The sequence below is a fragment of the Symsagittifera roscoffensis genome, chromosome 7 (genome assembly GCF_963678635.1).
Source record: "Symsagittifera roscoffensis chromosome 7, txSymRosc1.1, whole genome shotgun sequence".
Lineage (NCBI taxonomy): Eukaryota > Metazoa > Xenacoelomorpha > Acoela > Convolutidae > Symsagittifera > Symsagittifera roscoffensis.
This window is the reverse complement of record NC_087068.1, coordinates 35,787,346-35,808,590: the sequence shown is the minus strand read 5'-3', so window position 1 is coordinate 35,808,590 and position 21,245 is coordinate 35,787,346. Positions and strand designations below refer to the sequence as shown.

Genomic DNA, 21,245 nt, shown 5'->3' with positions numbered 1-21,245 from the left:
CTTCAAAAAAACTCGTTTTTTACGGCGAAATGAATTTCACAAAGCTAAGTTCTCAAGCCCGCCTAATAAACTATTAGCATTTGAATTTTTTTTCAATTTATTTCGTAGCATGAATCGTTTTGCAAAAAAAATCACACTTTTCTATGCAAGATCATCAAATGATTTAATTTTGAATCATTTCAAGATTTCTTAGAGACTGAATCGGTTCGCAAAATAAAACTTTTGAGCAACTTCATCAAGCAAAAAAAAAACATTCGAAATTTGAATTTATTTTATAGGTTTTAATGCTTAGCAGAAACTTATTTTTTCCATGGAAGTTTCTCAAAAGAAGTAATCTGAAATATTTCAAGTTGTTTCATAACTCGAATTGGTTTTCAGGCTAAGTTTTTCCGCGCAATCAAGCTCAACGGGAAATGAAACGTTGATATATTTCAAGTCATTTAAAAGAAGAGTGAGTTGGCTCGGAAAAATTCTCACAAGTTTCCAGGTGAACAAACTCAAGCACAAGTTTATTTTACCTACCTCATTCGAATTTCATGACACAAAGAAAGCTCTTTCATTTTAGTTGGCTTGTCTTAGAAATTGAAATAGTCACGGAAAGCTTTGACAAAAAACTTGCAGGTTCTGTCTAGCTTTGTAAATGAATCGATTAAAGCTTGTCTGAAGCCTTTATTAAAATAAATTCAACAAAATTTTACAGAATGATAAGAATCTTAAAAAAAATTGCCAAGTTTACATTGCCAAGTAATTTTTAAAAAGTTGCACTCGATAGCCGCATCTTAACCTTGCAATTTATTGAGTACAAAAAAACCGTCTAAGGTATCATAAATCTCTTGAGGATATATTTGAATGAAAAGCTTATAACAATTATTTTGAAATCTGCCCAGTTTGAAAAGCGATCAGTTGTTTCTCCTGAATTTGTTTCTTTAGTTAAAATAGAACAATTCTCACTTTTCTGAAATTGATCACTCCTACTAAATTGAACATTCTGTGAACAAAATTATTTACGGAAAAAAGTCTACTACCGGGAAGCAACACCCTAGCTGATCGCAAGTGTAGAAAAAAAAACTTTGATCTGAAATTTCTGCGATAAAAACACAGCAACCAGCTATTTGTGATTTAAATTCTAGCCAATGCTTCTTAAAAACCGGGCAACATTTAATGTGGCCAGTACTTTTAAGTAATGAAATGTGACAAGCAACGAACGGTAACAACGGGCTGAATTTGATTGAAATTCCTAAATTAACTAATTAACAAATACTTTTCAAATAGTTAAGTTCATCCAAAAACGTATTCGGCTGGATACTCAATTGTTTTTTTTTGCTTTACACGCGCGCCTTCAGGTTACGTTTTCAAATAAATTATCCAGTAAGTTTAACCACCGGGTATTTCAATGTGTCGTAGGTATACTTGTAATTATTTTTTGCACACGCTCAATTTTTATATTACCAGAAACTTAAATATTACAGAAATTTCTAACTTTCGCCCATTTTCAGTGTCGCTTTAACGTTTTGTGATTTTGCCCACTATTTGCTATTTTCTGTAACTTCACTCAGGATTGGTTAAACTACCAAAGAAATTGTCGAAAAACTAAAATCAACCTCACATACTCTTCTGCTAATAGCTGAAATGAAAGATATAGTGGAGCTAAATTATATTTTCCCAATTCGTTTCACAATGACAACTTTGGTTAAAAACTTGTGGTTAGAGCAAGGAGCTGTAGTTTTCACACGCTTTTTGCTGCAGGTAAATGATTGGAAATTTATTGCGCTATTTCTTTTGAAAGTTTCAGTTACACAGACGCGAAGGGAGCTTAGCACCAATGCCATAGGCTTAGCACCAAACTTAGAGCTGCGAGCTAGCAGACAAAATTAGAACTAAGCCACCAAGTTGAAATGTCGCAAAACCACATCAGCAGTTAATCTGAAAAGTCTTTGAAGATAGCACTTTTTTTATTCCATTACATAAATTTAGCTAAGATGATATACTTCAACTAGCTCGCAATTTTGAAGCATCATCAGTTAAGATTATTTCTGTGTAAAAAATCATATTCTGTGGTGGCTGCGCTTTGCTTCGAATACGGTATTATTGTTTTACTGCAAAATAGATTTTCGGTGGACTGGAATTAGCGATCGGTTCTATTTCTCGGCCGAGTTACAAGAAGCTAATCAACAAAAGCTATTCAAAATCACTAGTCTTAATTGAGGTACTATTCGTAATCTTTAACGCAAATGCAGATAAATTTTCTAGCAACAAATTTTGGAGCTTTGTAAAAGTTTCGAACTACACTACTCGAGCTATTTGATTTTTTGTATTATGATACTTAAGAATCATTTCAGCCAAACGGTTTCTTCAAAAGATTTAAACTTGATATAGACATCCGTCTCAAGTTTCTTTTTTGTTTTTAAATTCAGATCTTTGGCTAAAACAATTTTCTCAAGGCTTTGCATTTCTCATCCGAGATTGTAAAAATATATTTTTAAAATTTTTCTTGCACGGGCTTTTTTGGGTTTACAGCCAAACTTTCGATATTAATGTTTTCAAATTTTAAGAACATTTGAAATTTTTAGCTTTCAAAATTTTGGCTTAAACTGTTCCATTAACTTTGTATCACACGTGATACGAAGCCTCACTTTGCAGCTGTCTCAATATTGAGAGCATATTTCAATCTTGATATAGGCAGTTAGATGACACCCAATCATTAAACTCTTCGTCTGCGGGACAATATCGCACGAAGTTGCTTTTGGCCAACAAGCAAAAAATTGGAAAATTTGAGCTTGGAAATGCAAACAAGCCCTACGATAATGAAGTCTTGCACAGAACTTTAAATACTTGAACATCGAGCTCATCCAGTGCTGCTTCGTACGCAAATACGTTAACCTGTCGCCTGACATCTACTTTGTTGATAAATGCTGGACAAATATATCAGTCACGAATCATTGCTCATTAATTAAAAAAAATTGAACTGCTAGCTAACTCATGCTTCTTGAGTTCAAACGCCAAAAGAACAGGTTTGCACAATCGCTGTGGAAAAAAACAATAGGTCCGTTACATTATAAAAAGGTAATAGCTCTATATCAAAGCTTCGCTTGTATTAAATAATTAAAACAAACATATCCAACAATAGCAAAAGTTTTCGTGAACTCAAGAACATTCCAAGAATATCTTAAGCCTCTTTCAATTTACGCTTGATATTTGCTGCAGTTGCTCTGCGAATTCTTAAAATTGAACAACAAAAAACTTCGCAGAAAAGTCTTGCACGTTTTTCCGCCAGTAGCACTTCCGTTATCGCAGAAGGTCATTTGCCAAAAAAAGTGGAGAGCACAAGAATTCAGAAATCAACACTCAAGAAAAATTTTTTTAAAAAAACACGTCCCAAATGTTCACAGTCAATTAAAAAACTAAATCATGGGTAGGCGCTATATTAGTATCTTCTCTTTTTGGTATATTGAAATAGAACAAAATGGGGGCGTTTCTATCAACATGTTATTTTCATTTCAGGGACTGACTCCAATGTGTTTATAACAGTGTTTGGCAGCAAAGGCAACAGTGGCAAACACAAACTGGCAGACTCCAAGGAGAACATCAACAAATTCGAGAGAAAACAGCTGGATTCGTTCGATTTGAAGTTTGGCGACGTCGGAGAAATGCAGAAAATAATCATCGAGCATGACAATTCCGGGCAAGGTGCTGCCTGGTATTTGGACCGCGTAGAAATACTAGACAAAAACCGAGAGCAAACTTCGGTGTTTCCATGTCAAAAGTGGTTCGACAAAACGAAAGGCGACCAACTAATATCACGAGAGTTGTTTGCGCGCCAACAGAAGAAATCAGACAATACCCTTAGCAAGAAGTGAGCTGAAAACTAACAACAACGGAGCATCTATTTTTAAACATTGTATGAATATAATTTGCTGTATTAAATATAAGAATCGAGAGATTTATGGTAACATCATAACAACAAAATATGCACAAATTCAATTATTATCATAGCCGACAGACAGTTGGAAAAGTGTTAATGAACTCAGGGAAACTTAGAAACGCAAATTTAAGGCTCTTTGTCTTTCAAATGGGAAGTTTGGGAGAGTAATTGACAAACCTTTTCAATATCCAGAATCTTTTATCATTCATACGTTCTTGGCAAAAATAACTCAAATAGAGCGAACTATCAAACCATTTCGCTCATTAACACTTCAATTTAATCGAACTAATCAGAGTAATGTTTGAACACTTAAGGCAGGAAACACTTCGCAACATCTTCTTTTGACTCAGCTCAATGAGACTCTGAGCTTGCGAGAATGGCGTTAAAAGGACGTTCAAAAATGTCCTCAAATCGGGGTTGAGCTGGGGGCGTTGTTGTAAGAATTGGAAGGAGCAGTAGTTATAATTTTGGGTTTCTTCCTCGGCGGCGACCCTGGTGAATGGACTAAGGCTAAGGCCTTGTAAGCCTCTGAAATGAGGGAGGGCCTACTGCTCAGCAGGTTCTTCCACGAATCTGTTTCCATCACTTCGTGGGGTCTGAAGTTAAGGAAGTCGATTGCTGCTGTTTTCAGTTCTTCCGCATTGTGCATGTCGGCAAGCATGAGCACATTGGCCGCATTTTCTACGTTCAGGTTGGCACACAACGTGTCTTGACACATGTATTTTAACCTCTGCAAGTCATACTAAATAAAATGGCATACAACTAAACCTTTTATTATAAACAATTAAAACCTAATTCCCTCTCCAAATATTTTCAATCCTTTCTTATTTTAAATTTTCAGTTTCAAAAATTGGAGCCAGCGTTTACTTCACCGCATTTCAAATTCGGCATGGTGAACAAATTAACCGTTATTTGAACATAATGCTACAACGCATTTTCTATCCGTAATATCACGCAAAATCAGGAAGTCTGAAATTGCGACAATTAAATATTTTTTTATCCCCATCGTAATACAGTTAATTTTAGGAAAACATTTAAATTTTGTTAATATGCTAATTAAAACATTCGAAAAAGGGTTCAAAAGTATTCATTTGCCAAAATTGACATAACAGAGTAAGATTTGAGGACTGAAATTGGCTCTGTTCCAACTTCCTATAATGACAGCGAGGCGCAGCTCCGCGTCATATCACTTGCGATAGACATAATAGAGTAAACAAACAGTGCGAAGTTTCAATGAACTAAAAAGAAATTAAAAAAGTCAGGCGAAGCAGACTTTTGCTACACTTGCGATAAATCACAAACATAGCTTTGCGAGCTAGCAGACATAAACAAACCAAAGAAAACTGCCTCTAGCAAAATGTTTATACGTTTATTGGCGAATGAATCTCAATTGTCAGAAAACATATCTTGAAACACAAATCCCAGCGTTGAATTGCATCACGACATAGGTATCTAGCGGTAATTATGCCGAAATTTTTTGGTAGACACCCGCTGTAAACAAATTTGTTGTCACTAAATAAACTAGAAAATTTGACACTCTGAAGCACACGCGTAAAAAAACTATCATTAAACCTCCAAATAAAGCCATATAAAGGCTGAAACTATTCAGGACGATTGAATCTTTTATACAAAAAAAATGAACACGAAATTATACAAAATCGGATCCTTTTCATTTACAAATTGCAGGAAATAAGCAAATTGGCTTTCATTTTTGTTGAAAAACGGAATTTGACTGAAGTTTATGCTGTTCAAACTGTTCAAAGTCGGCATTAACCGAGCAGACACATAATAAACCGACTAATCAGTACTGATATAAGATAACTCGCAGTAGTTTCATCTTAACTTTCAAGAAGTTGAGCATGTCAGCAAGTGAATGGAGTGCAGGAGCTGTCCAGTGATTCAAATCATTTTGTTAAGCAAACTGTTGACCCAAAATATTGTTAATCCGATTTAATAACGCTTGCGTACTTATTAAAACATTTGCAAAAATTTATATGGCCTTACAGTTCTATGAATTATAAATGATCCCACTTCTTGGATAACACTAACCAAAAATGAGAAGAAGGATCAATAGTTATTTTTTTTCATTCCACTGGGATTCATCTTCTATAAAAATTCATTTTGATAAAAAAAAATGTACGACCAGCAAAAAAAACACGACCTTTGATAAGTATCCAAATTTGTCTAAAAAAGATCTTTTTGAAACAAAAATATATGATCAACATAGAAAAAATCAATACGACCTATGATAAGTTTCTTCACAACGTTAATTGACCTTCAATTAGACAAACGACAGTCTGAAGATTGTATTTTCAAGCAAAAATGCTCATGTTCAAACAAACAAGTCCAGGTCGGACTCGAACCTTGGACCTGTGTCACCCCAGGAATTGACGTTATCCTCAATTCCAAAACATCAGACTCAGACCCTGAACTTGAATTGACAAAAAATTAAGATATCACATGATAGCATAGCCGAAGAGCCGATAGAAAATAAGACGGAAACCCATAACTAAATTGAATTTTCAAATAACGAAAACAAAAAAAAAATCAATCAAAATTTCGATGTCTCGATTTGTCATGAACAAAGTTCAATTTGAAAAAAGCCGAGTAAAACCAACAAAAAATGTATAGGAATGGAATCAGCATAGGAAAAAACTTCTGAAGCTGTAACAAAGCCGGCAATACTTTTTTACGCCCCTCAAAACACGCATAAAAACGAACTTTTTTCGAAGACCAAACGACGCAAAAGTTGGCCACATGCCCAACATGATAAAAACCGAAGCCTTCTGAAACGAACAAATAGATTATAGCCAACATTCAACTTTCGAAACTTAAAGAAAAAAATAGAACTTTTTCAATTTCAAGAACAATTTATGATTAAGAGTTTTTTTTATTAAATTAACTCAATTTGATAAAACTGGATCAATAGGTAATGTTTTTATTCCGCTGGGAAATCTAAAAATTAAATTCCACTTTCGAAACTAGAAGTCGGTCATGTATCTCCTGGCCTGTACACTTTTGCCGTTCGATAGTGGAGCTTGCCTTCTTTTTAACAAAAGAAATGAACTGAAAATAACAAGAAATCATGGCCAAACCGTGAAAAGTAAATTTGTTCCTGAAAAAAAATCATCGCGACCTATATAGGAGTCTGAACAACGTTTATCGACTATTAAAAACTGATATGAGACCAAATCAAATTTTCAATCAACATATTAAAACATAGCAAATAGACTGGAAAAAGATTTAATGAACGCAAGAAACAAAAAACGACTTGTTTTTCAAAAAAAAATTTTTTATTTTCAATCTTAAAGAATTGAATAATATGGCTTTACCGCTCTTTTGAGTTTCGAGAACACTTTAAGATTGACACTCTATTGATAAAATTAAATCAAATTAAAAAAACTGAATCAAAAGTGTAAATTTTTATTCCGCTGGAACTTGAATTTCGAAACTAGAAAACTCGAACTTTCGAAACTACGAGTCGATCACGTTTATCGTGACTTTTCCACTTTCGTAATTGGAGAGAGCAGTTTACCGAAATATAAAATAAAATTTAACTAAGCTCAAAAATGCATATATACCTACAGCATTCATAAATGCACTAATATGTATGAATGCACTTCTGTAAAATATATGAGCATTTTAAGACTTTTCCAGAGAACAATAGGAAAAAAAAAATGTTCACGGCCCATATAAGAGTCTGAAATACGTTCATAGAATTTTAAAAATGAATTTCGATAAAGAACAGCTTTGACATAATGATTACGTGATTCTGCTAGACAAGTTGTTTATTTATATAAAAAAAATTCTTTATTGCCGATTTGATACCGCTTACGTATCGCATGCGTAATAATAAATTGGGCTTATTAAACTGCTCTAAAAAATTCCTTCTTTTACCAACACAAACATCAATTTCTTGCTGTATTCGGGAAATTTTCAAGTTTCGGTATGGAGGCCGAATAGCCAAAAATGCCTTTGAAGATTAACCTAGGCTCTCGATCGGTCATTAAAACGAAAGTAGAATCAACTAGAAAAGTAAAATGTATGATTAACAATACTTGATTAAAAGCAAGACCTACTTTGTCTGCTGCGGCTATGAGTGCTTCTGCCATACTGTCGATGTTGGGTGCACTGCCCGTGTAGATATAATGAAGCATCTCCTTCAGAACAGGAAAGTCTACGTCTAGAATCTCCACGCGACCCTAGTCAACGGAAAAAAGCTTGGTAGCTCCATACCGCAAAGACTCATTGAGAATATAATGTGCGACCCATTACTTTGTCAAGTTACAATATTAAGTCCTCTGAGATAGATTATTCATAATCCCATTCGTATGCCTCAAAATTAACTATGATTAGTAGGAGTTACTTCAAACAGCCTTTCAAGGTGTGCTTCTTTAAATTCAAGGGGTGGTTTGGAAAAGAACCAGACTCTCGCCAATCAAACCCCCTCCCTTATAATATAATTGATACTGAGCTGGGAGGGGGCTAACGATGTAACGATGTTTACAGAGGCGAAGCTGTACACACAAGCCAAAACATGACCGATAACGATACTGGGAAAAACTGAATGATTAAAACTTTGAGTCTGCAAAATTTCTCAAGCCGCACGCCAATTATAAGTCCACCTAATTGCTAAGTGACGCAAGCCAATCATGACGCATTAGCAGTACCAGCCAATTTGAAAAAAAAAAATAAGAAAAATTTACCAACTAACATGCCTCAATTTATAGAGCGGACGCATTTTAACTGGTATACGAAAAAGTCGAAAACATCCGACACTGCCCAGGTTTGAACCCTCTTATTTTGTTGCGGGTCTCCTTCCCTACCTCTACGCTACAGATCCATGATACCTGTAAGCTTAAGTGATAACTATAATATAATAGTCTGTGTTAATATCCTTAGCAATGGCTGTACTTAATATCTGGTTACTGATCAAAATGAACGCTTTCAAAATTAACACATTTTGTCGCAACAATATTTGCGACTTAGGTTGGAAAAAAAGAGAGTTCATACTATAACACAAGCTTTGCTTGGTCTCCTTTCCTTTGTTTGTTTAAATAGTCGACCATACGAACAGCTCTCTAACCTTCTGCTGTTCTTCCATATTGGAGGAAAACATTGCACTGAACACTCGACTTCGCGCTAAAACATGACAAATTATTACAACTTGAAATTGCGGTCTAAATGACAGAGCCATCTGCATTTTCGTTATTTAAGAGCGTTAAATTGTCGGCTCTTTTTCCTTTTCTCCCTTTAGAAACGTTACAAACAGATTTTCATTCACATTGTCTGATTGTTACTAGTTATTTTTTTTCATTCCACTGGGATTCATCTTCTATAAAAATTCATTTTGATAAAAAAAAATGTACGACCAGCAAAAAAAACACGACCTTTGATAAGTATCCAAATTTGTCTAAAAAAGATCTTTTTGAAACAAAAATATATGATCAACATAGAAAAAATCAATACGACCTATGATAAGTTTCTTCACAACGTTAATTGACCTTCAATTAGACAAACGACAGTCTGAAGATTGTATTTTCAAGCAAAAATGCTCATGTTCAAACAAACAAGTCCAGGTCGGACTCGAACCTTGGACCTGTGTCACCCCAGGAATTGACGTTATCCTCAATTCCAAAACATCAGACTCAGACCCTGAACTTGAATTGACAAAAAATTAAGATATCACATGATAGCATAGCCGAAGAGCCGATAGAAAATAAGACGGAAACCCATAACTAAATTGAATTTTCAAATAACGAAAACAAAAAAAAAATCAATCAAAATTTCGATGTCTCGATTTGTCATGAACAAAGTTCAATTTGAAAAAAGCCGAGTAAAACCAACAAAAAATGTATAGGAATGGAATCAGCATAGCAAAAAACTTCTGAAGCTGTAACAAAGCCGGCAATACTTTTTTACGCCCCTCAAAACACGCATAAAAACACGCATGCCCAACATGATAAAAACCGAAGCCTTCTGAAACGAACAAATAGATTATAGCCAACATTCAACTTTCGAAACTTAAAGAAAAAAATAGAACTTTTTCAATTTCAAGAACAATTTATGATTAAGAGTTTTTTTTATTAAATTAACTCAATTTGATAAAACTGGATCAATAGGTAATGTTTTTATTCCGCTGGGAAATCTAAAAATTAAATTCCACTTTCGAAACTAGAAGTCGGTCATGTATCTCCTGGCCTGTACACTTTTGCCGTTCGATAGTGGAGCTTGCCTTCTTTTTAACAAAAGAAATGAACTGAAAATAACAAGAAATCATGGCCAAACCGTGAAAAGTAAATTTGTTCCTGAAAAAAAATCATCGCGACCTATATAGGAGTCTGAACAACGTTTATCGACTATTAAAAACTGATATGAGACCAAATCAAATTTTCAATCAACATATTAAAACATAGCAAATAGACTGGAAAAAGATTTAATGAACGCAAGAAACAAAAAACGACTTGTTTTTCAAAAAAAAAATTTTTATTTTCAATCTTAAAGAATTGAATAATATGGCTTTACCGCTCTTTTGAGTTTCGAGAACACTTTAAGATTGACACTCTATTGATAAAATTAAATCAAATTAAAAAAACTGAATCAAAAGTGTAAATTTTTATTCCGCTGGAACTTGAATTTCGAAACTAGAAAACTCGAACTTTCGAAACTACGAGTCGATCACGTTTATCGTGACTTTTCCACTTTCGTAATTGGAGAGAGCAGTTTACCGAAATATAAAATAAAATTTAACTAAGCTCAAAAATGCATATATACCTACAGCATTCATAAATGCACTAATATGTATGAATGCACTTCTGTAAAATATATGAGCATTTTAAGACTTTTCCAGAGAACAATAGGAAAAAAAAAAATGTTCACGGCCCATATAAGAGTCTGAAATACGTTCATAGAATTTTAAAAATGAATTTCGATAAAGAACAGCTTTGACATAATGATTACGTGATTCTGCTAGACAAGTTGTTTATTTATATAAAAAAAATTCTTTATTGCCGATTTGATACCGCTTACGTATCGCATGCGTAATAATAAATTGGGCTTATTAAACTGCTCTAAAAAATTCCTTCTTTTACCAACACAAACATCAATTTCTTGCTGTATTCGGGAAATTTTCAAGTTTCGGTATGGAGGCCGAATAGCCAAAAATGCCTTTGAAGATTAACCTAGGCTCTCGATCGGTCATTAAAACGAAAGTAGAATCAACTAGAAAAGTAAAATGTATGATTAACAATACTTGATTAAAAGCAAGACCTACTTTGTCTGCTGCGGCTATGAGTGCTTCTGCCATACTGTCGATGTTGGGTGCACTGCCCGTGTAGATATAATGAAGCATCTCCTTCAGAACAGGAAAGTCTACGTCTAGAATCTCCACGCGACCCTAGTCAACGGAAAAAAGCTTGGTAGCTCCATACCGCAAAGACTCATTGAGAATATAATGTGCGACCCATTACTTTGTCAAGTTACAATATTAAGTCCTCTGAGATAGATTATTCATAATCCCATTCGTATGCCTCAAAATTAACTATGATTAGTAGGAGTTACTTCAAACAGCCTTTCAAGGTGTGCTTCTTTAAATTCAAGGGGTGGTTTGGAAAAGAACCAGACTCTCGCCAATCAAACCCCCTCCCTTATAATATAATTGATACTGAGCTGGGAGGGGGCTAACGATGTAACGATGTTTACAGAGGCGAAGCTGTACACACAAGCCAAAACATGACCGATAACGATACTGGGAAAAACTGAATGATTAAAACTTTGAGTCTGCAAAATTTCTCAAGCCGCACGCCAATTATAAGTCCACCTAATTGCTAAGTGACGCAAGCCAATCATGACGCATTAGCAGTACCAGCCAATTTGAAAAAAAAAAATAAGAAAAATTTACCAACTAACATGCCTCAATTTATAGAGCGGACGCATTTTAACTGGTATACGAAAAAGTCGAAAACATCCGACACTGCCCAGGTTTGAACCCTCTTATTTTGTTGCGGGTCTCCTTCCCTACCTCTACGCTACAGATCCATGATACCTGTAAGCTTAAGTGATAACTATAATATAATAGTCTGTGTTAATATCCTTAGCAATGGCTGTACTTAATATCTGGTTACTGATCAAAATGAACGCTTTCAAAATTAACACATTTTGTCGCAACAATATTTGCGACTTAGGTTGGAAAAAAAGAGAGTTCATACTATAACACAAGCTTTGCTTGGTCTCCTTTCCTTTGTTTGTTTAAATAGTCGACCATACGAACAGCTCTCTAACCTTCTGCTGTTCTTCCATATTGGAGGAAAACATTGCACTGAACACTCGACTTCGCGCTAAAACATGACAAATTATTACAACTTGAAATTGCGGTCTAAATGACAGAGCCATCTGCATTTTCGTTATTTAAGAGCGTTAAATTGTCGGCTCTTTTTCCTTTTCTCCCTTTAGAAACGTTACAAACAGATTTTCATTCACATTGTCTGATTGTTACTAAACATGGCATGGTCGTTATTAAGACTATGAAAAACGTATTTAGTCTTCATACTTTCCATTGTAAAACTCCTCGTTACGCAATAAAACTGATCTAAAATTGAGGTGGGGAGGAGGAAAAAGATTTTAGGAACACAGAGGCAAAGCGGAGCTTCGCACCACTTGCGATACAGCAGAATCATAAATAAGCATGAAAATGAGTCGAAAAGCAAGAGTCGAAAAAATGTTGAAAAAACTAGGTGAACCAAAATTTTTGTATCTCTCGATGAAGGACACCTAGGGCTCAGCTAAAGCAGGAGCTAATCATTAATTTTTTCGAATTTGTTATACTGATGCGGGACAAATGCGTAATTTCAAAAATTAAACTTTGCCCAAAACCTTAGTTGTTTCTGAACTAAATTGAGAAGAGTGAAAATTTTTGAGATTTTGGAATTTTCTCAAATACCTAGCCTTTTTTACACAAAATTAAGGAGTACCCGCTTCTGCAGGAAAAATTCAAGCAAACGCTTCTTTCGATTGAAATTTTCATATCAGATTTGATAAGGTAGTTTTTAAGAAAATTCAAAAAGTTTATAAAATAGTCAAAATTCAATGATCAGTAATTTTTTTTCTACTAAAAGCAGGTCGTGACCAGTAAAGTAGGGAAGATTCTCGAAACCTTATTTCTCAATTGAACACTTAATCTGAGAATGGGCAAGTAATTTTCGAGTCTAACTTCCAAAAAACTGTCCAATTTTCGAAACTTTCATTTGTTTAATGGCCATAACTTTTTTCTGACAGACACTGAGAGTAGCAAATTTAAAAAAAAGTTAAGCTTTCATCAACCTGTTGGCTCGATTAAACCTAAAATATCAGTTTTGGGAGGATAGTTGTCGAGAAAAAGACCAAAAAACGGTCAACAAATTAGAGAGCTGACATTTCCGAGAATTATAACATTTTGTTTTAAAAAAATTGAGCGTAGCCGCTTTTGTAGAAGAGATTCACCCAATCTGTTATTTCGATTGAATGCAAAAACCTAGGTTTGGCCGGTTAATTCTCGAGAAAAGTCAATTTAAAAACCAGTCGAAAAATCACAATTTCGACTTTTCCCGTGTCCATAATTTTTTTTTTAATTTGGGCGTGGTCGCGTATGCAAATGAGCTTCCTAGAACCCGCTCCTTCCAAACTCAGACATAAAAGGGTATTTTCCGGTCGAAACTACAAAGCGGAAACAATGCAGACAATCTTTGAGCAGACACCAGTTGAGCCGAATAAAAACTGACTAAATAAAAAACTTTAAAAAGTTGCAAGCCCCCCTGAGACTACCCTGTAGGAACTAGTACTCAGCCAGTAGTTAAATTTTAATTTTCAAGAGATTGAGCATGTTTGGTTGCTGCAGAAATGATTCAACTGATTTTGTTAAACTAGAAAAAAGTCTATATTCCAGTTTGATAGCACTTGCTTATCGTAAGCGTAACAAATTTGAATTGAAAACAGGGGTGGGTTTTTCACGGATTTTCTCGAGGGGAAGGTATTTTCAAAAAAATTTGTCGATCTTTTTTCAGGTTGACCAAATTGATTTACCGAGGGCTCCCAGAACACTAAAATCCTAATTTCACAAAAAAAATGCGCAGCAGGCACTTATTGGAAAATTTTGTCCTGAAAAAATAAGGTTTTTGGCGCGCGCTCCCGTTCAAAATTAGTATATATTGGCGCCAAAGGCGTCTTGAGAAAGTTTTAGGGTTGGTTAGCTAAAAATTGATGTCAGCAATTAACACCAAAGGTTGGTGAGGGGGACGAAACCCTGCCAGCTCTTTGTGCCTTGTTTCTAATCTTACTAATGTTTGCCGGCTCTTTTCCAATTCCCCCATTTGAGTTGCAAATTTGAAAAACTAATTTTCTGTAGTCATAATGAAATAAAAATTTGCATGGTGATCGAACTAACAATTGTGAAAAATTTTGTTTTTCATACCTTACATGGAAACATTTCAACTAGCTATAAGCAGACGTAAGACTATAAATAAACAAAATTTGAAAGGTGGGGATAAAATTTGATAAATAAAGAATATTATTTGCTTAAAGGAAGTGAATTTATGCTCTTCCATTAACTTTTAGATGCCCCAGCGGAATAAAAATTATTCATTGATCCAGTTGGCTCTTTTTCATGTTCCTTCACCTTTCAATATTTATTATTGTTTTACGTGAAACTATTGGTAAATGCGGAAAGTTAGGATGCAAGGTATTGAGCACAAATCGGTTCATAATTGTTAGGTTGTTCATCATGCCAAGTTTCTTAGCATTAGACAGAAGCGAATCAGCGCTTTGCAAACACTATTGAGAAAACGACAAAAAGCAGTGAAATCTATATAGTGAAATTTAAAAATAATAATAAGACGTGAAAATTGATTTTTCTGCACCGGATTCGATCCTACAACCAGGAGATTTAGAATACCATGTCCTCACATCTGCGCCGCGATTTCTTGAAAACTTACTACCATTATTCACAAATATACAGCAACATATGCTAATAAAATGCCAATGCGATGCAGCATAAGTGGCAGCAAATACAAAAAGACAAAAATTTGCATGTCATAATTTAGAATAACGTAACCAACAGACAGTTGGAAAGGAGTCAATGAACGCAAGTAAACAGAAAAAAAAACCGACTTACTTTTTGAAAAATCTCAACTTTCGAATTTCAAACCAAAAACATTTGGCCTTAAAGCTCTTTGAATTTCAAAGCTAAATATGATTGGCACTTTTTGATAAAATATCCCAATTTGAGAAAACTGAATTATTAGGAATTGTTATTCCACTGGGAAATCAAAAAACTAAATCGCTTTTCGAAACTAAAAATCAAGCTCGTTTCTTTTGCGCTATTTCAGCTTTCATAATTGAAGCGTGCATTTTGCCGAGCAAATGAACTTGAATTGAGCTCAAAAAGTGCATTTAAACCTAAGGGCATTCATATGTGACTTATAAGTTATAACCAATTTATGAAAGTATTCACATTTCAAATGTTCATTTTTCTAAGTTGTTTTGATTATGACTAAAGCGTGATCTTACGATGTAAGGTATGAAGAACAAATCTCGCAATTGTTAGTTTTTCACCATGAAAAATTTCATAACATTATGACAATGCTAAATTAGTTCTTCAAAACTGAAATTAAAATGTGGCGGGGGAAATGGAAAAAACATAAAATGAAAAATATGCAAAAAATTCTATGCAAAATGTCGCGCGAACATATTTTGAACAGTTTTATTTGGTAAGTTTACGAGAGGTGTGCGAAACGAAAAAAAAAATCTTGAATTGAATACACTAACAGATGACAACTTAAATCTCAAGTGACCTGCTAGAATCGCTTTGTGGGCCGATACTTCCTGGTTCGGCCCCACAGCCAACACGACGTCTGTGAGGACACCCTGTTCCAGAAGAGACCCCATGTCCTGACTCAGTCTGCACTCTGGGATCCTCTGGGCAGCCGGGTTGGTAGTGCCTCCGAAGCTCAGAGAGTCCATCACCACACTCACCTGCAAACCACTACCAGCAATCCCATCGTACTTCTTTCTTCTGGTGGGAAATGGCCGCATGTCGAGGCGACAACAGTTGATAAATAATTACTAGTCTATTCAAAGTTCTATTCAGTTCAAGTTATAATAAAGTTCGCGCCTTTAGTTTCAATTGAACTTCTCTGTTGACCTTCTTTCACATATCAGGGTTGCATAATACTTTCACAGGTCTTCTTGTCTCAATCTAATGAATTGCCACGTGCTTTTTGATTTTTATGCGCTTTTGTCATATTGCTCTTCTAAGCAAAAATACAGGCTTTTTCTTATTTCCCCTACCACCAAAAAATTGCGCGTGAAACAATGTTTTAAAAACATAGTAGATTTTCAGGTTAAATTGATTTAGTAGCTAGGTCGGCTCTACCATTTCCCCCACCTGCACTTTTTACCTGCTTAAACATGTCATATTGCCCAACCCAGAAAAATAACCAAAAATTCGGCTCTTTTCCAGTCCCCCCCTTTGTTAAATTACAAAAAGAGATGTTCAAAAATTGTTCACACGGCAATTTTCATGTTAGAAATGTTGTGAAAATTTGTTCAGCTGTTCACGCTGACACGTTTTAATGCAGTTTATAACATTAAAATTATTTTAAAAAGACTTTCATGTAATGAATTTCAGAAAAAATGAAAGGGGCGGGGGGAAACTGGAAGAGCCAAAAATTCCTGTATACAGTAAAAGTGGCCCAACAGGGGTTATTTGCAAGAATTGAACAGCTCGTATGCTGGCCATCTCCCTCGTGAATAAAGCGTCTCAACTTGAAATATGGCTTTAATTTATTCATGCATGAATTTTTATATCAAAATTGGCTCGTTTTTCTTCCTACACATGCAAAACTTCATTTGTTCCAAATTGTGTTCATAACTTGCGCTTGCCATAAAATTGGCACCCAAACTAAAGTGCCTATTGCAAATAAATCAGATTTTCAGACTTACCTTGCAAAAGCACTCGTTACACCATAATATTGAACCGTCAAACCCATACATTACTGTCTTCTCCTTTTTGCTTATAAAAGCCTCATGCAAATAGACTTTTCATTACATACAATATTTAACAGGCATTATCCAAGGGATGTTATACCTCGCAGTAAATGGTGAGTTTGTCATCGCAAATTAGTCCGTTGATCTCGTCTAACAGGAAATCCCGTCTGATGAATTTCTTGAAGCCCCAGTCCTTCCCCTGCACAAATCTGTACGCCCTCTGGCTCTCTAAAATCAATCATCAACATAACAACCAATTCACAATCATACATAAACTATATTAAACAGTTTATGTATTTATTGGATTGAGGTATATAATTCGATAGGCATTTAATTCTTAAAAAATTACTATAAACTCCAAGATTGGGACGCATGAAAGCCGCATATGAAAATGGAGCATTTGACTAAATATTACTTAACAAACAAGTGAAAATTATAATCTGAATCACGCATTAAACTTGTACACTGAAGAAAAGCAAAGATACAAAAATAAAGACTTTTTTCCACAGCCCCCCAGAGAGAAGGGGTAAACTTTGTGTCTTCGGGTGCGTTTAAGTTTTAGTTCTTTTCACGGAAAACCTGCTGGCTCTTTTTCCTTCCCCCCCCCCCCCACCTGCATATTTTTACATGTAAATTTGTTGACCACATTGTCCAATTGATATGAAAATTTACATACAGACTAATAAGGCCACGACAAACATATTCGGTCTTCATACTCAACCTCGTAAAACCACTCGTTACACTAATAAGTTGAAACTGGCGTGAGGTGGGGGGGGGGGGGGGGGGGGGGAAGGAAAAAGAGCCAACCTGCTATCACAAAAAATGATAAGACTTCGCAATGAAAATTTGCTAGGTAATCATCTTAAAACAAAAAAAAATATATTGAAATATATTTTTGCTTTGTTATTCATTTTTCGAAGACAACTGTAGTTGACTATGGCTAATTTACTAGCTTTCAAGCTTTCGCTCCTTGCTCACATCACGTGCAAAAAAAATGAAACACAAACTAGCTGATTTTTAAAATCGATCATTGTTGCTTTTTAAGCAACACAAATCAAGGTAACTAAGCCAATAAAACATCAACCGAAAACGTTTAGGTCCAATAAAGCTTTTATGCCCAAAAACAACAAAACATAGGGAATAAACAAAGTCAGGGCTAATATTTTTATTAAAAATAGCTGACCGCACAAAAAATCCACAATGTGGCAACTTAGCCGGCAAAACATGAGCAGACAAACGGAAGTCCGATCATTAATTTTTTTCCCGGATTTTTTTCTTCAATTTCATACACACTGAAAAAACTAAGGTCCGGGCGGGACTCAATCCCCAAGCCTTGAAGTGCACAGAAAACCACGTTAACTCTAGACCAAGAGGGATGACCTCTCGGAGTTGCAATAATAAAGCAACTCCAATTTCAACTTCATTCCAAAGCGTTGTTCCCGATTATCAAACACTAGATCTCGGAAATGTAATGTCAGACAGAAATACACGAACAGTCGTAATATAACACTAACTCACTAAAGTTCGCAATTGTAAAAATGCAAAACTGTGTTAACGTATTAATATTCGAATGTCAATGCACATGCTATCAAAAAGCCAGGTGCCCCAAAAGTGGCACCAATAATTGCGACTTAGGTTAGAAAAAAGAATAGTGGTATTATAACACTAACGCTCACTAAAGATCGCAAGTGTAAAAATGTTTATAACTTTTTTCTCCATCAACGATGCAATTTAAATTATACGAAACCGTTTATTTTAAAAGTTGAAAATGGCAACAAATCAGATTGAATGCGTGAAAATAAGATAGCGGACAAAACAAATAAAGACGAAGTTTGATTTTGAACGTCGAAACAGTTTAATGCTGATTTAAATTATCCGGAAGACCTGAAGTTTAAAACGCGTTTTTCTCAAATTGGGTTGAGTTGAGTTGAAAAATGATGAAGTTGCTTAGAATTATGGCGAAATTCGGGACCAAAACGTTACCACAAAAAAGGCTCATTTTTGGATTTTGGCCAATCAAAATTAACAGCTGAAACTACCGGGTCATTTACTAACAAAACTGTATTAAAGTGAGTCTCTTATGAAGACAAACAAAGTTGAGTATAATCCCCAAAAAATGAGGTCTCCTTTCCAGTTCCGCCCTTTGACAGCTAAACAACTTTTTATAACATTTCTTGCATGCAAAAAACCGTGTGAAAAATTTATGGAAAGCTTAATTTTGCGATTTTACGAGGGGGTGGGAAACTGGAAAAGAGCAAAAATCAGCACCATAGTATCCTGTTACAATATATTTGCGTTCGCTACTATAATTATCAATCAATAAAAATCTAAACTGAGTCTTCTCAATCATCACACGTGTCATGTAAACCCATGTGAAATGCAGACTATTTGCCAGTTTCCCACCCCCATGTAAAACTTAAAAAGAACACTGTTCAAAAATTGTTCACACCGCAATTTGCATGTGTGAAATATTGTAAAAATTTGTTCACCTGTTCACGCCGACAAGCTTTAATGCAGTCTATTGCAGAAAAAGTCACTTACATGACCTGATACTTTGAATTTCAGAAAAAACAAGGGGGACTGGAAAATTTCCAAGATGTATTGCCGATTAAGCGAGAAAGAGTTAATTGGGGCTTATAGAGTTTGGCGGTTGGCTTACTTACCCATGGCCTTGGTCTCCTCTCCTTTTCCATTGAGGATGGAGAACTTGAACTTGGCTCTGATCTCGTTCTTGTTGCATGCCACCAGATAGAGATACAGACTCAGATACTCTTTCGACTCCTCGTCCAGTCCCTTCGGATTCACCCGCAGACACCTGTACATGCAAAGCAACACAACTGATTAGATATAGAAGAGACCACACTCAAGCTAAACAACTCATCCATCCTCTCAAAGGTTAAAATATAAATTTGGTCTTGAAAACCTGCAAATAAGCTCCTTTTCAAAACTGATCGCCTTTCTAAGTTCATACTTTTAATGAGATATGACATGCAATAGTTGCTTGAAACCTTCACGGCCCTTCGACAACTAGCTGACTGGAATTAAATTATTCTTGTCAGCTTACAAAATATAGAGTGATATCTAATTAAATTATTCTTGTCAGCTTACAAAATATAGAGTCATATCTAGATGTGGACCTACCACTTCATTTTGTCATTGAGGGGTGTTGAAAAAGATGTGCTTCGCAATGTCTCCCCCATCTCCTCGCGGCAATAACTGAAGTTGCTGATGGTCCACATGTAGGAGAACTTGATGATCTTCACCAGCGTGTGACCCCAGTTCTCAGCGAACAGACCACCCCCATGCATGCTCACATCTCCCGCCCCTCCTCCAGATATAACAGCACCGGAATGAGCAGAAGAATGCACGACTGCAACAAATTATAAGTCAAGAGAGTTAGATACGAATTCAAATACGGAGAAGACTTCTCTTTTGTGCACAAACCAAAACATGGACTTTTTTCTCTTTCTGTGCACGGACTATTCACATAAAATAACCCTTTTATTATGTGAAAATCTCTATTCAATGATTTCAATTGGTATACCTGTTGATGAGAGGTTGTGATGTTGGGGAAACAAGATGTGATCTGAGGATGTAGAAGCGACTGCATTGTTGTTCGTGCTACTCGACGTGGCCGGAGCTGTTGCGCAGACCACGTTTCCCGAGTGATGTACGGACCCCACTGCTGCACTTTGCATGCTACTCAGTGGCCTCAACGTAGAAGAGGGTGTGTTGCCAGGTGTTACTGCTGAGGATGCTGAGTCATTTTCACTGGAAGATGCCGGACTCTGCTGGGGAATGTGTGTGACTCCGAACTGGGCAGTGGCCGTGATGCTGATGCCTGTGGCATTGTTTGAACTCATTGCATTGTCTTGACTGTCACTCGAATATCCGGCACTTATATTCATTTTGCTCGACTAATTTCTATTCACTGTACAATTGATTCTCGTATTTAGGCAATAAGTTCGCTCAAATAACTGTCATAAGCTTTCGTTTAAGGGCATCATTAAGATGCGATCTGAAATAACGAACAATGATGTTTCCGCCACTAGTACGCACGTGCCGAATACATTGAAGACCATACTTGATACATAACCTTCTATAGTTCTATAGTGAAAGTACCAAAAATAATTTTAATCGTTTTGAAAATGAATATGCTTCTCGCCAGTCCAGTTGATGAGCATCAGCTATAAAGTCTTCTTATTACTTACAAGATCTCTCAGATCTTTACCCCCATCCCCATCCCCTCCTCTCCCCCCCCCCCCCCCCCCCCCCAACTTCACATTAGCATCAAGTTTTTGGTGTA

The 21,245-nt window shown here is 35.6% G+C and overlaps 2 protein-coding genes across 3 annotated transcripts in view; one reads left to right on the top strand and one right to left on the bottom strand.

Moving 5' to 3' along the window:
* The window catches only part of LOC134851323 (lipoxygenase homology domain-containing protein 1-like), a 38,381-nt gene extending 34,365 nt beyond the window's left edge, over positions 1-4,016 (top strand). Inside the window, exon 23 of one of the 2 annotated variants that reach the window (XM_063867355.1) lies at positions 3,502-4,016. In XM_063867355.1, the coding sequence (XP_063723425.1) occupies positions 3,502-3,857 (356 nt within the window). In that variant the 3' untranslated portion in view covers positions 3,858-4,016. The remainder of the gene's footprint in view (positions 1-3,501) is intronic. The other variant, XM_063867356.1, reaches the window with a different exon arrangement.
* Positions 4,017-4,169: 153 nt separating this feature from the next.
* Positions 4,170-20,957, bottom strand: LOC134851324 (speckle-type POZ protein-like). The gene is made up of 8 exons (XM_063867357.1): positions 20,484-20,957; positions 20,081-20,309; positions 19,603-19,754; positions 17,040-17,167; positions 15,745-15,925; positions 12,203-12,258; positions 11,196-11,318; positions 4,170-4,664 (listed from the first exon to the last, which is right to left on the bottom strand). Exons 1-8 carry the CDS (start codon positions 20,845-20,847, stop codon positions 4,329-4,331), a joined length of 1,569 nt encoding a protein of 522 aa, XP_063723427.1. The 5' UTR covers positions 20,848-20,957; the 3' UTR covers positions 4,170-4,328.
* Between the last annotated feature and the right edge of the window lie 288 nt (positions 20,958-21,245).